This window comes from Lissotriton helveticus, chromosome 1_1 (genome assembly GCF_964261635.1).
Source record: "Lissotriton helveticus chromosome 1_1, aLisHel1.1, whole genome shotgun sequence".
NCBI lineage: Eukaryota > Metazoa > Chordata > Amphibia > Caudata > Salamandridae > Lissotriton > Lissotriton helveticus.
In genome coordinates, this window is record NC_136057.1 from 1,741,965,612 (window position 1) to 1,741,984,318 (window position 18,707).

Consider the following 18,707-nt stretch of genomic DNA (forward strand, 5'->3'; position numbering starts at 1 on the left):
CCATGAAAACAGTCCAGACCGAACTGCCAGGCCAGGTCCTACCTGGACCGGAAACCAGCATCCTGGGACCAATTTCAGGGTATGTCCTGCTTCTTGAGCCAGGCTAGCTTGAATCCAGTAACACAGTGAGCAAGGGACCCACGTCTGGGCATACCCATCTGTTGGAAAACGAGGCAGCATCTGTGAGGCCTGCACAAATAACAGGACACATTTGTCCTTCACTGGGAACCAAACGCCCTAGGGCAGCGCCTGACTCTCGGAGGGTAGCGTTGCAATGCAGTCTGAGGCTTACTCAAGGGAGGTGGTGTGGGCTAGTAATGGCCATTTGCAGGTGCGCAAAAATAACACTCTATAATTGATAGTCCAGTCTGTACTTTGCTTTATAAAAGTAAGTGTACATTTATTAAACACACACACTACTCCATACTATGCACCACTTTACAAATATACATAAGCTGTTGGAATTACTTTGTGACATTGCATAACATCTCCACCCCTCCCGCAGGGGGGGGTGGGGTCTAGTACCACCACCCCCATGTATACACATCTTGCCCCCAATGCAGTGAATCGGTCTTAACCTGGCGCGAGGGCCCTGCGCACTGGCACCATCCCAGTGGCAACCCCCCCATTACCTCAACAAGCATTAAACAGACTACACCTGTCTTGGTGACACATGACCCTGACTGAGCATCTCCTACTGACCATACAGTATGCACCTCTACATCTTAAGGGCTAATAGTCAGGGGTCTTCACCTAAGCGCAGCAGCAAGAATACCTGTTTACGTACACTTTAGAATGACAGTACTCATAACATTTGGATATCATTAGAATGCATTGCAATTACAGCCCCTAAAGGCATCACAGACAAAATCACAGGTTTAAGTAAATACAGTCAGACACCCTTGCAGGAATGTGTAGCCACTTAAATCCACTTTGCTTATGACATCACCTTGTACCAATACTTCACATTGAGCCTCAGTCCCGCTAAAAGAAATAACCATTAATATTTGCATTTCAGTGCAATTACACCTCTTCACCTCCAGGGGATGCCCTTCTGCAGACATCCCTGACTCAGCCCTTCACTCCTTGATGCAATTATCAAAACACTCTCAGCTGAAAAACAAAAGTTCCAGCCCAGAAGGTGTTAATAGCAAGTTGAGCCCTGGAGGGATTATTCTTTCTAATTCCCCAAGAGACTTAGGGTGGACTTTTCTTCTTTGGGCTGGGGGAGGCTGCGTTGCTCCTGCAGCTCCCCTGCCCCTCTTTCAACAAATGAGGGTGACCCCCCTCCTCTGGGGGCCACCAGTAGCCAAGAGAGTAGAGTTCCTAATGCCTTGCAAGGCATTCTGGGGCGCTCCATGCCGACTTCCCCGCATATTAAATGAGCGGCTCCCCCTCTGTGCTGAGGAGAGCCGCGACGTGTGCCCCATGCTGCTGCGGACGTTGTTGGGAGGGTCCGGCCCCATCCGGACCCTCAGGTGAGTCATCGGCTCGGGGAGCCCACCCCCGGCCGATCCGCTGATTTTCTAGGGCCCGGGCCCCTGGCACCTCTCTCGCTCCTCTTGGGGGGGGTCCCGGCCCCCACCATGCCCAATCGTTGAAGGGCAGCCCACCTCCAGCTGCTCCTGCCGGCCAGCACCCTCGCGTGCTGCCGCGGGAGCCGGCCACTCCGTTCTGGCGGGCAGACGTGCAAGGCTTCTCCGGCCCTCGGGGGAGGGCGGCTGAACTCCTCCGTGTCGGGCCCGGGGATGGGGTCCTGGGTCCCTGTACATCTTCGGGGGAGTGCGGCGGCACTCCACCACCTCTGCTTCACTTCGGGGCCCAGGGATGGGGTCCCGGGCCCCCTCCATGACTCCAGGGACTGGGTCCTGGGCCCCTGTACATCTTCGGGGGGGCGCAACGGCGCTCCCCAGCATCCCGTGCCGGCGGGGGGCCAGGGTGGGCTCCTGGCACCCTCTGGGGCAATTTTCACGGGGGCGGCGCGACTGCCCTCCCCCGCCCCCTCCTTCACATCACCGGGGGCCAGAGTGGGCTCCTGGCCCCCTTAGGGCATCTTCACGGGGGGTGCGACTGCGCCCCCCCCTGGCTTTGCTTCCTCCTGGGGCAGCCCCCGGGACCTGACCCACCCCGGGGGCATCTCTGAGACTGGCGGCGGAGCCCCACGCGCTTCATCGTCGGTCTTCTTAGGGGTCAAAGGTCGCCTACCTTCCTGGGGCCATATCTCAGCCCCTGGGGGTCCGATCTGCCCCATTTTCGCGTTCTATCCTGGCGGCGTCCCTCAGCCACTGGGAGCACTCTCCTTCGCTTTCCCGGTCTCCAAGAGGGTGCATTCTGCAGGGAGCGGTCTTGTCTGGCTCCCTGCGCCAGCCTTTCGCCTGACTGTCCTCCTGGGCCTCTCTTCTCCTAGCGCAGAGGCCACTGCTTCTGTGCTCCGGTCCTGGGATCTTCTTCTGGCGCTGTTAGGGCCCTGGGGGGCAGTCAGGGGGTACCTCCTTCCAACTGCCCATTGCCAGGCTCCAGCGCCTTTCACCTCCGCAGACCACACCCCCAGAAAGAGCTTCTCTTCCTGTGCAAGTACTTTTAAAAGTTGAGATGGGGCTGGCAGGAGGTCTCTGTGTGTCCTATCAAACAGCGACACATCACTTCCCTGTCCCTGCTCCCCCCCTCCTTGTCCAGCCTCTGGGTTTGTTCAAAATGGCGTCGTCCAGTGTCTCTGGCCACATGGCCTCTGAAACCCAACTCCTTCCCCCTCACTGCCTTCCCTCCTTGGTGCCTGGCACCCAGTGACAGCAGTTGGTGGATTGGCTGGGAGCTCCACCTATCTTTTCTCCTTGGAGGGAAGATCTTTGCTCTGGGGAAAAAAAAGGTCATTAATATAACCTGTAGATTTATCAAGTGAAAAACGGACGTTAGTTACACCTTTTGACCATTGGTAAAAAGTGGTTATATTAGAGTATCCTCAAAAAACTCAATGCTTTAGTGATAGTGCGGTATATCTGTTTCATCCGCCAATGGGAATTAAAATATTAGATACTACTCATTAGATAGAGTTACTGGATCTAGCAGTATAATGCGTAAATCGTCGACATGTTTCAGCTCTCTGGGCCCTAGGGGTCTATGGAGCTTTCGTCAGGACTCATAAACAAAGAATTTTATACTCACACAATTTGTGTAGTATTATTTTGGTTGTTTTCTGATATATGTTTCTGAAAAACAACTCCTCCGGGGGCAGAGTCAGCACAAGGCAGGAAGCCTACCTACACGCGGCTCTGGGCTTAGAAATAGCGGGACCCCGATGAAGTAGAAGGTACCTCCAAAACAGATTTCCCATTGGAAATCACACCAACATTAAATGTTCTCACGGGTGATTTACCAGTTTTTAACATTTTTTCCTTTTTTCAACAATTTATTTTTCACACTTTTCTCATTCACTTCTCTGGACACTGCACCCAAGACCAGAGGCGCCTCGGGTTGAGGCTGGCAAAACCACTACTTTGGAGTATCCAATGATAACTGCCACAAACATCAATGTGGGGCGGATGAAACGGATATACCGCACTATCACTAAAGCATTGAGTTTTTTGAGGATACTCTAATATACCCACTTTTTACCAATGGTCAAAAGGTGTAACTAGTGTCCGTTTTTCACTTGATAAATCTACAGCTTACCCTGGGGAAAGAAACGGATGTTCCAATCCCTTATCCCTCCTTCTTGATCAACCATTAATATAACCTGCCAGGGCCAGACCCCAGCCAGGGACTCAGAAATATGACATTCCTGGACGACCCAAAAGCAGTACAAATATGACTTTGGACTTTGCAGAATACTCATTTTCACATCCGCTACACTGGACATTAGTGCTTGTCTGGAATCTGTAGGCTTTGTGGAAGTCATTTTAGCCATGGGCCCGCATCCCCTATGGGGAATAATGAAGTGAAAACACAGTAAAACACACTGACTTTCCCTGGCATGTTCCTTCCCAGGGTATAAAGCCTATTCCAGTCACCACCCAATTCTGCATAAGTCCTGCCACACCATTCACTCTGTAGCTGCTCCTGGACTGCGCACGCTAGCGATCTCCCCTGCGCAGCCCCTACACGTGTGCACACGCTTGTACACCTGTGTCTGCATGTAACCAGCACGGTGTCCCATACTCCAACTGCTGCGCAGCGGCCTAGTCAAGCCAGGGGTACCCCAGTAAAATCTCCATGCAGTCTCCTTCATTATGAGTTCACTGTGGGTGAGTCTCAGATTATGAAGCTCCCCCACAGTAAAAGCTCAACAATTAGGTGCTCAAAAAGTGAAAAAAAACGGGCGGCCCATAGTGTCAGAACCACCTTCTGACACCATCCCATAAAGCTCATACTATAGCAGGGTTTGAATTCTAGCAATTTCCTTCTTTCGCCAATCTTCCATAGATCTACATACTGGAAAAGTGGTTGGACAGAAAGTGAACTTGTAAATGCTCAACAGATTTTCGCAGGAGCAAATCTACACCTGCATATTTGTTTGTGCTTGAAAGCAGTTATCAATTTTTCCTAGCAGTGCAATTTCCCTGCCTGCTACTGTAAATTCTTTTGAATTCATGAAAACTGTAAATCTGCACTGCCATTAGTGCATTTTTTGACTATCTCTTACCTCTAATTATGTCTGGGGTTAACCAAGACTTTTGGTTTTTAGTAACATCCATCGACTGGCTTTTGCTGTTTCACTAGGAGCATATCCGCACACAAAAGTACTTTTGTTCAGTGCCAGGGACTACTGTGACAATGTTTTTTCTTTCTTAGTCATATGACATTGCTTTTTTGCCAACATTTGGTATAATGGTGAGGGCCTGGCAGCTTCCAAAAAGTTTTACAAAAACATCAAAACATTGACAAAACGAACAGGCTGATCACCAATATCAGGCCAATTGGCTTTGCCAGTGCTTGTTTATTTTCAAGTTCCCCATTCTCCTATTGAAACTGCTTGCTCTGATTTTAACATTATGAATATTTTTGGGGAAATACTAGCTAGCATGCACCAACACACTTTACTAAACGATGCTTCAAAAAAAGGTAACCTACAATTTAACTGGTTTTCTTCCTAGTTGCATTTTTTGTGACCATTTTATTTTGAAAGCAAAGGATAACTAATCTTGCTTTTAAGCTTCTGCAGATATTTGCGTCCAATTAGAGAGCATTCTGGGAGCATTGTATGTAGCCTCATAGTGTTACACTTTGGAAACGTGTACACATTTACACTGGAACCACTGCAGTCCAAGCTTACATTTCGTTAGAGCCCTCACCCTAATTAGAAAGGCTTTGTATTAATTAACCGCATTAACATGTGGACACAATTATTACCTTAACTGTGGACAATGCCCTTCCCTGATCTATGATATGGTACTGCAAACTGGCAGCCACAGGGTTTTTGCTGTAGGGTGTTGGGCCTTCGTGTCCCAAGTAGAAAATAAACATGGAAACTTGTCCTTGTCCCAAACAATATGCCCTGGGAGTCAGGCTATAGGAGGAATTCCACACCCCTGTTTTTGCTGGGAGTGAAAACCCTTTTTTTTATTTTTTATTATTATAAGACTTTATTGACATCCGTGTAGTTCACACAGCATTCGCCTACAACCCGGAGGCCGGCTGCTACTTGTTCAACATTTGGCTATATCATGACACATCATTCCTGCGGACAATTTGTAGTTAAGCAGCAACATATTAACAGTTATCAAAAAACTTAGCAGCCTGCACCAAAAGCTTCAGTGTACGTCTTACTTTTATGGTTTTATAAACTTAATTCAACTTGTGACTCTAGAAATCAAATATGCAGTTCACATCACTGTATCGTACGTTTCTAGATTCATATGAGTAAGTCCTCTCTGATACTTCCTTCCGCCCAGGGTTCCCACTTCCCAACTATCCTCCCACCACTCCTCCTGCCCCACCCCAACTGCTACCCCCTGCTCAGGTCTTAAACTACATCTTCCTCACCCTCCGAATCGTCCGTGTCCTCTTCTGATAATGGGTCACATATATCCCCACGATAGCTATTCCACGGAAGCCATATCTTGTTCCATTTCCGAGGATTAGCCCTCTGTTTATAGTGAAAACCCTTTTTAATCAAATCTGAGCTTGCTACCTCCAGGAATATCCTGAAGGGAGATCTTGATGTGACTTTAAAGGCAAATTCACAGTTTGGAGAACAACAATGATTTAATATCATCCCAAAGATGCACAGGTAACCAGCCCAGTGTTTGGGACCTGAGAAGGTCTCTCTGGGTCAGGATTTCTCAGCGCAAGGAACCTACTAAAACGTGGCTGGTGGAAGCCGGACTGCGTGAAGGGCAGTAGGGTTCCATGTAGGGGGCGGGAGCTTTCCAGGCATGCTGGAACCCCTGAAACGCCGGTAGACTTCACCTTACAGCTTTCACTGTACACCTGGTGCGTCTTTGCTAGAGGCTGCTGCTGTTTGACGTGTCTCTTGTCGTGTCTTAGGTTGCCCGAGACCAGGCTGTGAAGGGATGGAAGTTCTTGGAAGGTGTAGGGGATGTCGGCTTGGAATACGGCTCCGGATACCCGAACGGTAAGCATGGAGATGGTGCGGATTGAACCGGGGCTGGGCTTGCGATTCCTGACTGAAGTGCGCTCAGATGGGTTCCATCCTAAGCCAGGCAGGGTTTGGGAGGAGGGAGAAGTATTTACATAGCAGGTAACCGCGTGGTTTTCAAGTTTGTTTACATACCCAATGTCTTGATGATGAAATGGGGTATACGTTTGTCAAAATACCCCATATCTTGATGATGATATGGGATATAAGTTTGACAAAATACACCATATCTTGATGATGAGCAGGTCAGCCGGCATTTCCAGCCAACAGCCAGGACGGGTTTCGTTTTTCTCAGTTTGGGTGACTTTTTGGTAGCTTTCACCCCTCACCCCTGTCCTCTTTGCTGCAGACCGGAAAGTGCATGGGTGGTCTAATGTGTGTATTGATACAGGTAGTCTACGAGACAAGTTTTCATCTTTAATTCACATGCATGCTGTTATTGCTGTAATTCCAGTATTTTCTGATAGTCCATATTATTATAGGGGCCTTTGAGAGTGAACCAGGTCCTGTCCCCGATTTCCGAAGCTACGTTTTATGAGGTGCTCCTCTGTTGCAGACCTATGTTGGCTGAGTTGTCTGCTGACTGAAAAATGTAAAATAGATGGATTTCAGAGCTTGTCAGCATCCATCTCTGTGTTACATTATGTTCTGCGACAGTGATCCCTGGACTGTAGGTGGCGCCATTGGCTTATTTTTCACTGATACTGAAAGCCGCTAGTCCTGGTCTGGCTCATAGGTGGCGCAGTCTCTCCTCTTCAGTGTATGTCGACGAGTTGTGTAATTGTAAAATTATCAAGGAAAAACACCTTGCAGACGTTACTAGAAGAATACTCACATTAATGACCTTCACATTATTCTGAGCATACGCCTAGTTTATTATATGATGCGATCTATGGCCAACTATGTGAAATAAAAATATACAATCTAAATAGCGCAACATGTCAATATCCTATGTTAAATATTTCTGCAACGTGTTCCACATCTTATAACTGCTGTTTTAAATTGTATTCATCTCAAACGTTTCCACTGCATCTGAGCTTTGGGAAATACACACTTAATATTATATAAAAGGATTCTGAAATTCAAAGTGGTGGAGTTGTCCTAACCTTCAGGAGTGAAATATTTCCCTGCAACAAGCGATTGATATTAATCTAAAGAAGGGTATTGGCGAGCAGGTCAGAGCGTCGGACTGAAAAGTTACCTCATCCTGGTTGGTTATACATTTGCAAAGAAGAGTGGGGTAGTAGTGGCCCAAAATAAGGAAATATCGCACCTCGTGTTGACGCTTATATCCAAAGGCAATTTAACTGTGGGAATTAAAACACTCAGTACCAATGCTTAAGGTATACACAGAAAAATACACAGGTGCTAATACAGTTCCGGCAACCGAATACCCAAGGTTGCCCCTGCACATTAGTCACGCTAATGTGTAAAATATGAGCATATCTAGGAACTGCAACAAGCACTCTCCAAGAAAGTCACTTAATCCAGAACAATATTGGATACTTATTCATATAACGACGTGCTCTATATCCATCTTGTACTATTATTATATTGTTAGAACACAGTTGGTGCATATGAGTCCATACAATGATCTGTCGCCATAAGACACAATCCTGTTTGCATTTCAAGTTGATTTATTTTGAAGAAACAACGCCTCCAGAGAAAACTGTACTGTTGTACCGGAAGGACGGGATCGGGTACCCCTTATACGTCTTTCAGCTATTTAGACTGGCATTGGAGCTTACTACTTTGACGTCTATTAAGGCCGCCGGTTTCTTAATACTTGGCAAGTACTACTGACACTTTTTTGGATAGTGACTGTTCTCTATTGAAAGCCCCAGGTATGGACTCTAACTTTCAGTTTGTTTTGAACCGGACAACCGCTTACATGTGGGGTAGATACGTATCCCATAATTTCACATTGGAAATAGAGAGGAAACCAAGCATCATCAAGACTCACTGTTCATGGCTCCTCCAGACACATGACTTTGAATGGGAGATAAATGATCCACTTATTTTTTCTCTGATTGGAATTCACACATAGGAAATGTATATTATAGAAAATAACAGACTTTTTAAGACCTGAAGAAGTCCCATGAGGGCCGAAACTCGTTGGCAGTCTTGTTATTGTGCGTCTGTATTTTAAAGAACATGTTTATGGATTAAAAGAATAAAGACCTCCTCTTCTACAATCAAAAATACGATCCTTTTTTTTTTTTAGTTTGGGAAGTTATCCAAATAGTTTGAATTGCTTTAGATTATAGACAATAATTCCTTTCATACATTGGTTATTTGTGTTTTTCGGGTGCAAGACCACTTGTGTTGAATTGTATGTGGTGGTTTGCAAACCGCCTTTAGCGGATGCATGTAGGTCACATCCCAGGCCCAGTGCACAGAGTGATCATTATAATATTGAAGTCACACTACTTAGTAACGACTGGTGCTGAACTGCTGTGCTCTGACCTTCGATTTATGTTCTTATGGAGTCTAACTTGGCTATGTGTTTGCCTAGTTTTTTTTTTTTCTTGCTAGCCATTTTTTAATCCGGTATGTTCCATTTAATTCATGACACGGTTTAGTGACAGTAGAAGTTCCTTCACAGAAAGGGCATGGGACTGCCTTTTAGTAGGCTTAGTGGATGGAACATTGGTAATCGGGACGTAGGACCAAATGACCCTGATAATAGAGCTAAAAAAGAGCTGCTAACAAAGTTGAGGTCAATTTTGTCACTCTAGCAGGACGAAAATATTGATTTCGTTTTTAATTATGTAAGTGACATCAATGGCTCTTTCGAAACGCTCACATATGTGTTATGGGAACTATTGAAGGTTGTTATTGGGTAAAGATGTTCCTGTGATGCAGTGTTCCTGCCCGCACAGAAGTCATAGGGAGGGTGTGCGGTACTTTAATTGATAATCTGATACGACGAGCTTTATGCTTTTGTGTGTCAGGAAACCACGCCAATAGCATTGATAGTTTAAGTCCCCATGGCTCTTAGTTGACTGGATGTGCTAGAGAAGGGGGGTGGGTTATGTGGGGGGTTGAGAGGCGGATTTTCCGCTCACGGGCCCCTTTGCCCTCTGTCTGCAGATGTGTATATCTGAAGATTTCTAGGCCTGATGTTGGCAAAGACCTTTTTCCTTTGATTGTAATCAAATCTAATATATTTACATATAGGGGCTTTGGGCCAACTCCAGTTGTTCATTGTTCAGCTGTCATCCACATATTTCTATTGCCCGTCAAAGCCTGGGGCAGAGGTCACCCCCTCCAGCCATTGGGTAACGTCACCGAGGGTGAGCGCATTGTGCTCAATCAATTACAACAATTACGAGGCGCAAGGACATCCATACGAAGTAGTTCCGTTCAGTGACCGGGACTACTCTGGCAATATCTGCTTTTTTGAGGACAAAAATAATTTTGATTTTAGCCAGTTTTATTGGAGGGCCTGGCAGCTCCCACAAAAAAACGACAAAAACTGAAACAAAAATCTTGGGAAGACAAACATTGACAAAACCAAAAGGCTGGCAGCTAACACCAGATCTACTGGCATTGCCAGGACTTGTATTCTTTAGAAGAGAACAGCCTGGCAGTTGCCTATGAAAGCAAGCAACTCCAATTAGAAGGGAAACTATTACAGACTGAGGAGGCGTGTGAAGTGACCCTGTATTTCTTAGATGTTATGACCCCTTGCAACTGCATACAGTTAAAAACAAAAAAGGCAACTGTTATATATTGCAAACCTAAATTAATTTTTACTTTTTAGAAATGGGCCCTCCTCAGTCCAGAACAGAAAGAACAGCTGTGAACTTGTTATGTTTGTTTATGTGATGGTTCAATGCTCAGTTACCTTTCCCCAGCTGCCAAAAGCACATTGGTACGACTTCTGAAGCTGGGAAAGGTGATACCCCAAGCTGGGCAGAGGACATTGTGTCTTTCTGATGTAACTTGTATAACAGCAGGAAAACGCAAATCCCTGCAACGGTGCAAACTGATGTCCCACCCATGTTGATCAGGACAACTGGCCATTGGAATTGGCTGAGTTGAACTACCACAGCCTCAAATTTGGGAAACTTAGTACTTTTTCGTGAAGCGCTCAATATCCAGAATTCGTCTGATTTAGCAGGCATAATTAAAATGTTGCTTCCCCATTTTCTAGTGTTTGGTCTCGTAGAATAATGCATAAGCAGTCCAAAATGTAGATTTTTTTTATTTTTATATGGTCTTGTCCATGCCGTCCAGTGATAATATAGGGGTATGTAAATTCCCATAATTGCACTTTTCTAATATTTAATTTTTATTTTCTTCAGACCCCAAGACCAAAGATTGGCTGGCCAAGGTACTGGACCCCGTCTTCGGCTACCCCCAGTTCGTGCGCTTCAGCTGGAGTACCGCACAGACAATATTGGACAGCAGAGCAGTGCCCGTGCACTGGTAAGTGAGGACTAACATGGCCTTTGCATAAGATAAGTGGCCGAGCTGCCTGGCCAGGCCTTGTTCCATTAGCTCCCGTTCCAGGAGTGATAGCCACTTTGTTACAGCTAAATGGATGGTTTGGTCCTTTTAAGCCTTATTGTCACCCATCACCACCTCCGTATCTTCTTCACCCTCTGAAATGTCTGTCTGGGTTAGTGGCTGGTGAACTCTAAACTGGTCTTCAGTGCAAAACAGACTATCCCATCCCCTGCCTTTCCACCTCCAGGCTGTTTGTACCATGATCACAGGTGTGCCGAGCTATCCCAGACTCGAGGTCTCGAGTAGCCTCTGTGAGGTGTGGGTAATTCTGCTAATTTAGAGATCTCGAGTTGCCCATGTTAATTGTGTGTAGCTCAACACCACGTACCTTGTAAATAAAATATTTGAGGGAGTAAAGCTTGAACTCTGTCCACAAGGAAACGTCTACTAACAAAGTTGAACCCACAAGAGCAGGAAGGGCCGGAGCCTACTGTGGGAGAGTCAGACACACCAGGAACGCGCTGTTCAGTGAACCCCATGTCACCGAATGTCATCCTTCCTTGCATTGCAATCTTGACATTTTTCCTGGAGTCCTATGAACGCGATGCTTGCACACTCCCCAAGCCATCTATTTGTTCCATTCAGTTACAGCACTCAAACTTGTATCTTTTTTTGGCTCTCTTCTACACAGCTATTATCGTTAAGTGGATCTATAGACTCTCCTGACTGTTACAGTCCATGTCCTAGAGACTGCTAAAGTGACCTGATACCACCTGGGTCATCTGTGTTCAAGAAACTCTTCAAAGGAAACTCCTAGAGGCGGGGGCTTCCGTCCTCACTGCCTGGTTAACTCTAACAGAGACCCTTGTAATAGCAGAGCCGTGTGTGGTGCGCACCAGCACTGGAACATAAGGTGGACTTGAGATGCATTGGCAGAGCTGCACTGGCACAGCAGGGGGAGCTGTGGGACTCTCTACACAAACACTGGAGGCGCATTTGCAGAGCAGCACTGGCATAGGGGGAGCTGTGGGAGTCTACACAGGCACTGGAGTAGCGTACAGCACTGCAGGCCTGGATTGAGGTGCATTGGGAGAGCTGGGTGTGGATTCCTTACATAGTGGCACATGGTGCGGCTTGTTAGACTCCTTTACACTTGCACAGTGGTTCCTCAGTAGTGGCTTCAGGGGTGTGTTGCTGGTTAGGATTTCAGTTTACTCACACAGCAGCATATGTATCGGCCCCAGTACTGGAATAGCAAGGGTACAACTGGCCAAATTTAGGTTAATTACCCTGTGTGTTTTCGCTCTCCTGTGACAGCTAGAGGTGCCATGGCACTGCTCCACCCTGAAGGCCCAGACCTCCACGTGCCACCCTGGCAGCCAAGCTGTGCTGCCCTCGGCATGTTGCTGCTGTCTTGTCTCCACGGCCACGGCCTTGGAGCTTGGCCTCGCCACCCTGTGCGGGAAGGAACGCGGATACATTTTCGTAACACCACTCGCCCCCTAGAACAAGGCGCTGCTCAGTGCCGAGGCCATGGTCGCTTCTTTTGTTTCACTTGAGAACAGAGCATCGTCCGAACAAGGGGTGCTTCACAGCGCTGGAAACCCCCAGACGTGCCCCTCGGCTTGTGTGACCTTGTCTGCCAGCCTCCTAGCTGGAGCGAAGCCGGGCCATAGCCTCTCTGATGAGGGGACCTCGGTCGTCTCGCCCCTTCCGTTTGAACCACTCCGTAGTGTTGTAGCGCCCCGACTGCAGCGTCATCATTACAATGTTTTGTTCAAGAACACTGCCCTCCAGAGTCGCCACATTTCACTCCAAATATGCATTGTAGCGGTTTTATTCCTCATTTACAGAAATGCATTTTTCTTTTCTTTTTTTAGTCTCTAAAGCCTCGGTTTCTAATATTATAAGCGCTTACTGAGCAGGGACAAGGACCCTTGTTACCAGCAGAGAGGCTGCGCGCTGCGTCATATTTCGTACATGAAGGGCACGTGCGGCCTTGGAATCTTCTAGAAGAGACGCCAACGATCAGTGAGCACCGGGTGTAGTCGAAGGTGTAGCTAAAAACAAAGGGCCTCATGATTGGTGCAGTGGAGAATTGTGACCTGCATTTTTAGTGCTACGGGGTCACTGGCTATGACTGAAAGCATTGTGAATATGTAAGTCATTATTTTATACTTTCATTACACACAGTGTAAGATGGAGTGCTGCAGAACGTGCAAAAATTTTTTGCAATAAAATAGTGCTTCCAAAATGTAGATTTTAGTGATACTCGAGTGTATGTAATGCAATTTTTTTTTACATAACTGACCCTTCAACACCGCTTTAGGGGTACTAAGGGCTGTGCAAATGCACTTAAAATTAAAAGCAAACACTTCACAGCCCAGTTGTTAACTCTTAGCACTACCACTCAAGAAAACAAATCTTTGTCATCAAAAGCTTGGAGTGATTTGAACAATTAAAGCCAGAACCTGCTCCCAAGTACCCATTACGCTTGCAGATTAAGTAATAGTGCACATTTGCATTTCATCCAGGCAAGCAAGCTCCTTGGCATGAAAGCTTTTCACAGCACTAGAGACTGAATTGATAAAACTTCAGCTGATAACGATCTAAATTAGTGGTCCCAGGATAGCTGGCTTTTTCCTAAACGTTTTGGATTGCAGGCACAAGTCAAGCTGGGGAATCCAGGACCCCCTTCCCAGGACTCCACGGCCCCCGTGGGGGTCGCGCCCCACAGATTGAAGACCTGCTCTAGTGTAATGCGCGGGACTCCACCCCTCTGTGCTTGGAAGCCTGGTTTCTCTGCGCAGACACGGCTTTCCATGATGCCCCTTGTAGGTTGTTTGCCAACAGGATGCAGTGCTGTTAAATTGTTTAAAGCTTAAAACCGCACTATATAACGTAGTAACACAACTTCATTAATAATAGCACGTATGCCTAATTAATGCAACCTTACATGGCTAAATTGTGTGTGCCCTGTGGATTTTGCCTCCTGCTCATGTTTATGAACGGATGAGTTATCCCTGGTTTACACACAGTCAACCCTAGGCGACCATGACCTACCCTCCTTTTTACCCACCCGTTCAACAGCAGTGGAGCTGTAGTAATCAGATGCCAAACGTTTTTCTGAGCAGACTCTGAAGCGTCTGGAAGGTTTTCCTACAAAGAGATGTGCTATTGTGATGAGAATGACCGAAACACTCTTGGCCATTCTCAAATCCTGTCAGCCATTCTGTGGATAGTCCATCCAAAAGGCCTGCATGGAATGTGTTCCATTTTATTTATTTATTTATTCAAAGTTTTATATAGCGCGAACAAGATCCTTACAGATATCAGAGCGCTTCACAAAGACAGGGTAGGGGCAGTAGGAATGAACAGAGATAATGGGAGCAGTATAATAGTCACTAACATGGTAATAATAATAACATACATAAAACATATCAATATACAATCAGGTAAACAAGTAATATAAGACAGCACAAATCATTGATCCCACTACAGGGGTGTTCAGGTACACCTTGGGTGTGTGGATGGCTTATACCAGTGTTTTAGTATAGAGAGAACACTGAGTGGGGGCAACGGGAGAGTGGATCAGTAAACCAGCGTGTATCATATATTGGTCGTAGACGAGAGTAGCGTAGTAGTGTCCCCATCAAGTAGAAGTATAGTGCCAAAGGACAATGTGAACAGTGGTATAAAGCAATGCAGAGTCTCTGATCCAGCACCTATGATGTTCAGGAGATCTTGGCCAGAAGGATGCTTTTCACCTCTTTCTTGAAGAGTGCAGTGGAGGAGATAAGCCTGGTTTCAGGGGGGAGCGCATTCCAGATCCTGGGTGCCATTCCTGAAAAGGAGCGCTTGTATGTTTTCTCTTTCCGGAATCTACGAGGTTTCAGGAGTAGATTTTTTGTACTTCTATTGGATCTCGAACCTCCTGATATAGACAACTTTTGAGCGAGGTAGTTGGGTGCATTGTGGTGCACGGCCGCGTGTGTCATAACTGCAATTTTTAGCTGTATTCTGGCTTCAAAAGGCAGCCATTTTAGAGACTTTAAGTCTGGGGATATATGCGAATGCTTTCTTGATCCAGTAATGAGTCTCGCGGCACCCACAAGGGTGCTGTTGTGGATAGCGGGAGTCCGCTGAGGGCCACAAATCCGTAGTCTATTCGAGGGATGACTAAAGCTTGTACAGCAGTTTGGAAGTCTTCGGCAGGGAGGAAGGGTTTAATTTTCCTCAGTGTGTTGATTTGGAAATTAGCTGCTTTTGTGGCTTTGCTAACGTGCTGCTGCATGTTGAGCTTGGCGTCGAGTGATGCCTAGGGATTTCGCCGAGTCCACGATGGTAGGTTGGACATTGAGTGCTGTTAGGTTATTGAGCCAGGTTTGGGTGATGGAAATTTTCGCCGGTGGTAAGATGAGTAGGAACTCAGTTTTCAGAGCATTTAGTTTGAGGTGATTATCGGCCAGCCAAGATTGAGTGTTAATAAGCGTGGAATTCAGATGTTTGATATCTTCCGGGGATTGTAGTTTTAGGTAAAGTTGTGTGTCGTCGGCGTACATATGGAATTGGACATTGGAAGCTTGGAGCAAGGTGGCGAGCGGTTCCATGACGAGGTTGAACAGTGTGGGGGAGAGGGAGGATCCTTGTGCAACCCCTAGATCTGCAGGCACAGGTGTAGATAGCACATTGTCGATCTTGAACTTCTGAGACCGGTTGTGAAGGAAGGACGAAAACCATTTGAGAACAGTTCCCGATAGACCCATTCTAGTGCTTAGCAGCTCCAGCAAGTTCTCATGTTTGACCGTGTCAAATGCTGACGAGAGGTCAAGAAGGATGAGGAGGCAGGACTCATTGCGATCAAGAATTTGGACGGCGTCATCAATTATGTGTGTCATAGCTGTTTCCGTACTATGTTTCGCTCGGAAGCCTGATTGATGAGGGTTGAGGAGGTCAAATTGGTCAATGTGTTTTGTTAGTTGGAGTTGGACACATTTCTCCAGCAGTTTGGCCAGGGTGGGGATATTGGTGATGGGCAGATAATTGTTTAGGTCAGACGGATCAGCTGTAGGTTTCTTGAGTATGGGCGTGACTTGCCCCACCTTGAGGGAGTCTGGAATGAGGCCTTGTTGCAGAGAGCTGTTGATGATTTTGGTCCAGAGAGGGAGGAGCAAGGGGATGTAGTCTTTTACAGCATTAGCAGGTAGAGGGTCTGTGAGGTGATTAGAGGGCTTTAAGGTGCAGAGCAGTTTGTGTATTGCTTCTTCCGAATAGGTATCGAAGTACAGCCAAGTTGCCTTGTTTTTAGGTTGAGTGTTAGCCATTCTGGTGTGGTTGGGGAATCGGCTTACATCCATGATGAGGTCATTTCTTATGTTGTCAGTCTTTAGCTTAAAGAAAGCAGAGAAGGCTTCACAGTGTGGGGTGTCGCTTGTTGTGCTGTTTGATTGTAAGGGTTGTGTCTTTGTTTGGGTCTTGATTAGTTCGAACAGCTTTCTTGGCCTGTTTTTTGCTTGGTCCAGCTGGCGGCTAAAGAAGTCCGACTTTGTGCGCTTTATTTTCCTGAAGTAGGCATTTCTCTTGTTCTTAAGCCTTTTGAGGTGCAGTGCTGAAGGGTCAGATCTCCAGGAGCGCTCTGCCATTCGCATAGCACGCCTGTCGTCATTGAGTCTATCATCAAACCAGGGGTTAGAAATTTTGGTGGAGACTCTCTTCAGTTGCAGAGGGGCGACTTCATTGACTATTGTATTCATAGAGTCAAGGTAGTGGTCGATCAGTGATTGAACATCCGAGGCACCTGAAGGGGGAAGGAGGAGATTGCCGATGTGGGGAGGCAGGGTAGAGGGGTTAAGATTCTTCATGTCTCTTTTCCAAGTTTTGGATTTGATTGGTTGAGCCGGGTTAGGTTTAACTTTTTCATTGATAAAGAAGGTGATAATGTGGTGATCTGACCAATCGCAGGGTAGAATCGCCTCCAGTTGTGTAGAGTTCTCTTTGGCAATGATGAGATCGAGTATCGAGCCTTTGTCGTGTGTTGGTCTATCGCATATTTGGGTGAGGTCAAGCGCATTAAGGAGAGTTTTGAGACTATTCACCACTGTGTCTTTCTGATCATTCCAGTGGAGATTGAAGTCACCCAGGTAGACTTGGGTGGTCTGCCGACCGGCATTGGAAGTGATCATGTCCATGAGTTGTTGGGTGAATATGAGATTGTCACCAGGCGGGTGATAGATGAGATGTAAAGCACAAACTTGTTTGCCTTCGCTGGTGATGTCGAGGCAGAGGAGTTCACAGGAGGAAAGGGAGGGGGGCTGTGCCTTTAGTAACGGAGAGGTTGCTCCTAAAAATGCATGCAATTCCCCCGCCCGTCTTGCCAGGAGACCTGTCCAGCCTAATGATGTGATAATTGGGGGGGACAAGTATGTCCATAATCGGGGTAGAGGTTTCAGTAAGCCACGTTTCCGTTAGAAAGGCTAGGTCCAGATCCCTAGCTGAGACGAGATCAGCGATGTCGGAGGAGTGTCTCTGGGCTGATCTGCAGTTGAGTAGGATGCATTTGAGTTTGGGAGAGAGAAGGGTGGTCGAGCTTTCTAGTGTGAGGGGAACTTTTCTGAGGTTGTTAGGGATGGAACCTCTGTTGTTGAGTGTTGGGAGCCTCAGAGGGTTTGTAAGAATTGTGGGTATGGGGATGTGTGTGTTGGATATGTGTTTTACCGGACCTGGGCCATAAGAGCGTAGGAGAGAGCATAGGTCGCGGTCCAACAATGGGTTGAGGACACGACGGGGGCGGTGGGAGTTGTTGCGAACGGGGATAGTCGGCCAGCGCGGGTGTCGTCGGAGGCGAGGGTATGTAGGGAGGGTGCGTCGTTTGTAGGGTAGAGGGATGGTGGGAGGTAGACTGGGCTGTGAGGAGAGAAGGTCTTTGATTGCGTGGACATCTTTTTTGATTTGTAGAATGTCCTCTTTGACTTGTTGGAGGGTGGATAAGGTCAGGTCGGGAGGTGCATTGGGGATGGGGTTGGTGGTGAGAGCCATTGGTGAATGGTTGAGTAGTGAGCTGGAAAGCGGGCAGGGTATCGAGGGGGGGGATATACTAGCGTTGTTGGAAGGTTCTGCGGTGCTAATGAGTGGTATGGCATTCAAAGTGTGGGCGTGTTTGTGACAGAGGGGTGTGGGTGAAGTAGGTGAAGCAGGCGGTGGGTGGGAGGCATAGGTAGTGACGTCAGTGGGAGAGGGTGCCGGAGAGTAGAAGAGTGAGTGAAGGCTGAAGACAGTGGGGTAGACAGGAGGGTAGTGAGGGCTGAGAATAGGAGGTGGGAGAGAGGGGGATGCTAGGGTAAGGGAGGCGGTGTGTTCTGTATCTTTTGTTGGGAGGGTGAGAGTGTCGTGGATGGGGGTGGGGAGGGAGCTGGGGAGGGAGAGGTGTCTGCCGTGGGGGGGATGGGAGGGGGGGGTGGATAAACTCCGAATGGTGGTGTGTTCAGATGGTGGCGTGTTGTGGGTGAGAGTTGTTGTGTCAGGTGTGAGAGACTCGAGGGTGGGAGTGGGGAGGGAGCTGGGGAGGGAGAGGGGTCTGCCGTGGGGGGGAAGGGAGGGGGGGGGGTGGATAAACTCCGAGCGGTGGCGTGTTCAGATGGTGGCGTGTTGTGGGTGGGAG

At 47.3% G+C, this 18,707-nt stretch overlaps 1 protein-coding gene across 1 annotated transcript in view; it reads left to right on the forward strand.

The window, feature by feature from the left end:
* The window catches only part of RNASEH2A (ribonuclease H2 subunit A), a 100,625-nt gene that overhangs the window by 52,906 nt on the left and 29,012 nt on the right, over positions 1-18,707 (forward strand). The window contains exons 6-7 of the mRNA XM_078689232.1: positions 6,484-6,571; positions 10,906-11,029. Of these exons, the coding sequence (XP_078545358.1) occupies positions 6,484-6,571; positions 10,906-11,029 (212 nt within the window). The remainder of the gene's footprint in view (positions 1-6,483; positions 6,572-10,905; positions 11,030-18,707) is intronic.